The sequence below is a fragment of the Lactuca saligna genome, chromosome 8 (assembly GCF_052625555.1).
Source record: "Lactuca saligna cultivar CGN05327 chromosome 8, ASM5262555v1, whole genome shotgun sequence".
In the NCBI taxonomy this organism is placed as follows: Eukaryota; Viridiplantae; Streptophyta; class Magnoliopsida; order Asterales; family Asteraceae; genus Lactuca; species Lactuca saligna.
The window spans coordinates 110,843,140-110,848,095 of record NC_136424.1 but is presented as its reverse complement, the minus strand read 5'-3'; the positions used below and the strand labels follow the sequence as shown (position 1 = coordinate 110,848,095).

The 4,956-nt window shown below is 30.5% G+C and overlaps 1 protein-coding gene across 2 annotated transcripts; it reads left to right on the top strand.

Annotated features, from left to right (window-relative positions):
- Positions 1-431: 431 nt before the first annotated feature.
- Positions 432-2,338, top strand: LOC145012573 (Nucleic acid-binding, OB-fold-like protein). 2 transcript variants are annotated; one of them, XM_078971372.1, is made up of 2 exons: positions 432-566; positions 1,249-2,338. In XM_078971372.1, the coding sequence occupies exon 2, from the start codon at positions 1,274-1,276 to the stop codon at positions 2,090-2,092; it is 819 nt and encodes a 272-aa protein (XP_078827498.1). In that variant the 5' UTR covers positions 432-566; positions 1,249-1,273; the 3' UTR covers positions 2,093-2,338. The 2 variants fall into 2 exon arrangements, with proteins under 2 accessions (XP_078827498.1, XP_078827499.1); XM_078971373.1 differs by having other exon boundaries at positions 451-584.
- Positions 2,339-4,956: the final 2,618 nt, after the last annotated feature.

Sequence of the window (4,956 nt, the reverse complement as noted above, 5' to 3'; positions counted from 1 at the left end):
TGTATAAAAGACAAGCCATAGTAGAGATAAGAGAACTCATTCAAAACTATAAATTTATATTATCATATACAATTAAACATATATACCTCATGTCGACCCTTTTCTTTTATATTGAAAACAATGGAACCATTAACTGTCAACTGTTAATGGTTTAACATCAAAAACGTTTGTAGGGAAAGAAATCATAATCAAACTTGTCAACTTTTGGTATATATTATCAAAATTGATGATATATTTTTGATTTTTATTAGGACAAAATAGACTGAATTATTCGGGCCTCTAAACTTATTGCTTCTATGATAGACTCCGACTCTTTGCTAACAGATATTTCCCAATTTTCGTAACGAAAAAGAATTGTTCCAAAGAGGAGTTTATGTAAAATTATGAAACATGAAGGGTGCTTTTTATAACTATTTGTAATCCTGAACTTATGAATCAGATCAAACTGGGAAGCAAACGTAAAAACCACCACACTGCAATCCCCAACATTCTCCCGCCTCCGTCGCCTCGCATCGCCGACCATTACTGCCACCGGCTAACAAGCTCCGTTGGATTGCCTGTAGCAGGTGATATTTGAATTATTTGTATGTACTCTGTTAAAGTTGATGCTATTTAGGGTCTATACCATACTTATCCCCGTTTTCTACTCCCTCCCCCCCAAATTACTCCAGCATTTTTCTAAAAACGTAGAAGTTTAGAAATTTTTGATCGATTTGACTTGTATATCGTTTCTAACAGGTGAAATTCATAATCGAGCTTCTAATCTAAATACCATTTTTGACCGAGATGCGCTAGGTTTGCATAAATTAAAAATAGCATCATAGTAAGAAGAGTTTAATCACATAAAATGATTTAAGTATTTAACTTCTACTTGCTTTTCTATTATATGCATTGTCATGGAACATGAATTAGTTGCGAGTATTGTTCGAACCTGAAATAAACCAAAAATAGTTGCTTAATTGGGGAATAATTTAGATTTATCGAGTTTTTCTGATATCCTCATGGCGAAACCAATTTGATTACTTCTAAATCGATTTGTATATAATATGATTTGAAGCTTTTTAGCATTTGTGTTTATACTCAAAATGGGAATAACGATACAATCAATTAGGCATTCAGATTGTCTCAAAACGTGTAGTGATAGATTTTATTGTGTGGGCTTTCTGTTCTTACTAAATACATGATACGATTATATGAACACGCAATCTAGTTTTCACTTGGATATCTTTTCAACCATTTCCATTGCAGAATAGTCAACAAAAAAGCCATAAAAATGGTGCCAATCAGCCTTCCAAAAACCAGTGGCTTACGTTTACTTTCTTACTGCAATCTCAGTAGCATTCCCCTTCGTCCACTTCTTCCCACATGTTCTTCACCATTACACTCTTCATCAAAAGCAAATTTAAATAAACTCTCAACACCAAACTCTCCTTCTCTTTCTCTTTCCATATCCCCATTACAAATCGCATCAAAATCAACCAGAAGAATCTTCTGCACATCCCAAACTGTATCCACAGAAACAACCGATGACAACAAAGTAAAAGATGAAGTTGTTGTCGATATGATGAAGATAAAAGACATGGCAAACACACTAGACATAAGGGTAGGGAAAATCTTGAAAGCATGGAGACACGAAGAGGCTGATTCACTATACGTGGAAGAAGTAGACATTGGAGAACCAGAGCCAAGGATAATCTGTAGTGGGCTTGTGAAATACATTCCACTTGAAGAATTACAAGACAAGAAAGTAGTAGTTCTTGCTAACTTAAAGCCAAGAAACATGCGGGGTGTGAAGTCATCTGGAATGTTAATGGCTGCTTCTGATGTGTCACATGAGAATGTTGAGTTGCTTGAGCCACCTCAAGGGGTAGCCCTAGGAGAGAGGATATGGTTTGGAGGTGAAGATGATAAAGAGAAGCTACCTGAAACTGCATCACCTAATCAGATTGCAAAAAAGAAGATATGGGAACAAGTGCAGCCTCATTTGTCTACAACTGCTTCTTGTGTTGCTACATTAGGAGGTATGCATCTCATGTTGACTTCTTCTGGTTCTGTGGTAACTAAAAGTTTATCAAATGCAAATATATCATAAATTTATCATCATATGTTATATGTATTATGGACTATGGAGTAGCATTTTGGTGTTTTCAGATTGTGGTTTAATCGTTTGATTTGTTAACTTTGTTGTTTTTTTGGTTTTATAAAGTTTGAGAGGAATTGGATGATTCATGATTGTAAAGATTATGGTTGCACATAAGAATGAAACATGTAATTGGATGTAATGAGGTTGTCTTATTAGAGTTTAATTAGAAATCAAGAAACATGTAATTTGATTTGATTTATATTGTATTTAGTTGAGATTTTGTATGATAAAAAGACTATTGGATGTAAACCGAAAAAAATTAGTTATACGGGCTTCTGAATATAACATTTTTTATTACAAAAATCCATATATTTAAAGAAAAATACTTCTAACTTTTTGAGATACAAAATCAGTAATAATATCTTCAAAATCAATATTGTCTAACATATAATTATAAGTTTATAAAATTTTTGGATCCCTTGATGGTCAATCGTATCACCCACCTATGTTATAAAGATCCTACTGATGTATTACAGTGTGAATTGTAAGGGAGCAAAGTTATCAAGTAGTAAATCATATATAAACAATCAAGTAATACGACATTTTTTAATACCCTCTATAATACAAAAAAAAATAAAAAAAAAGGTAAACAAACACAGAACTCATAATCTGTTAGCGAATTAGAAAATTACATATATTTTTTTTTTTTTCTAATAAAATTGGCCACCGTTACATGCGATTTGCCAACCATCCAAACACAGACAATATCTTTAAAATCCTCTGTTTCTGTTTGTGGCATGGTGATAAATTAAAATTTGTACTAATTTTGTTGAAAATGAAATAAAAATTGATTTAAGTGGGCTAATTAACCTGAAACGTGTAATCAAGGCTTGGTTTATGACTGATTACACATATTCAATAATTTGATCATTGTAATGGATATAGTTGTAAATGAACTGAACGATAGAAGAATGTTCGTTTATTTAATAAATAAATGAATATGAACGTAAGTTTTCGATCGTTTAGTTAAACGAACGAACATAAAGAATGATCCCGTGTGTTCAATTATGTTCGTGAATGTTTGTTTATGTGTGTACGTTAGTTTATGTTCGTTCGTTTAAGTTTATTTCAGTATTACAAAAAACCACATATAATACCGTAAAATGATAGATAAAATACAAAATATCAACTGTAGTCTAATAGAGTGTAGTCTATTTGAAAATTAAAAAATACAGTCAAACAACGTATTGTATAACTAGAACAAAATATGATTCACTTTTCTTTTCTTTTTTCTTTCTTTTTTTTTTATCATATTGAAAAAATAGATCGAATTAGAAAAGTCCTAAAATTTTGTCCTAATTTACGAAAAAGTTACAAACTAAAATTTGTTTACGAAAAAGCATGAATGATCGGTAAAAATGACGATTTAACGCATTTTTTTCGGTTTACCGGTTTCATTACTTATCTGTTTCATTAAAGTCTTATTATTTTACCATAATTTATGAATAACTTTCAAACTAAAATTTAGTGATAATTTAGTCATTTTCTCCATGTAACGTATATTTTATCAGTTCCATTACTGATATGGATGCCTAGTTATTAAATGAGCTGATAAGATTGATATATTGGGTTATATAATGTTATGTTTACCATAAAACATGATATCTTGATATACTGTATATTTTTTGGAATATAAAATACATCCAACGAAGACTGTAATAATTACATAAAATAGCAGCAACTGCATCATTTTTTACGTTTATAAGAAATTTCAAATTGTCTATCTAACCATAACCCAATATGTTCATTTCATCAGACATCAGCTCATTTCCTACCCCCCCCCCCCCCCCCCCCCCCTTTTTTTTTTTTTTTTTTTTTTTTTTTTTCTAAAAACACATATTTTATTGGTTTCATTACTGACCTAAAGATATATAGTTATAAATGAATCGATGAGATTAATATCAAATTTTACAGTAAATGTAACGTTATATAACCCATGTTATCTATCTTATCATCCAATTTAATGACTAGGTGTCTAAATCAACAATGAAACCGATAAAATGTATGTTATATGGAGAAAGGGGCTAGATCATGATTAAATTTTAGTTTGGGACTTATTCGTAAATTAAGGTAAAATAATGTGACTTTAATGAAATAGGTAAGTAATGAAATTGGTAAACCGAGAAAAATAGGTCAAATCGTCATTTTTACAGGTAATTCATGCCTTTTTGTAAAAAAAAAAAAAAATTGTTTGAGATTTTTTCATAAATTAGGGTAAAATTTTAGAACATTTTTGGAGATTTTCCATACATATACCTCCAAAAACCGATGTAAAATTAACAATGAATTAGTTGAGTCAATACTAAAAATGTCGACAAAATAAAATAAGACGATTATCCGAACATCACTAGATTTCATGATTTCAAAAGTATAAACGACGATGAGACATAGTTTGACTTCTGTAGCATGTATATAGTGTATATTCTATAGATCCCTTTACATAAACAAAACAATAATTACATATAAATGAAATCAATTTGAAAAGAATTTTTTTTTTAACATAATTTTGGAAAAATCTTTAGTTTCTCCCAAGGCTATTGATTGTGAGTCTGTTCGGAGTTCTGGTCGAAAAATGACAAGTTTTTCTTGCTTAATTCCTTTAAGAAGTCTTCGTTTTGAATGCAAAGCTTTTTAGTAGCTCACTTTCGGGGGGGGGGGGGACTTTGTTCCTAGTTCAAGGATAAACTAAATGAGTTGACAACAATAAATTTAAATGAGTAACAGGTAAATGAGTAATCTAGATTCACAAACAGCAAGCCTTTTTTTTATTATTATTATTTATTATTATTTTTTTTTCTAAGTTATTTTTTCTC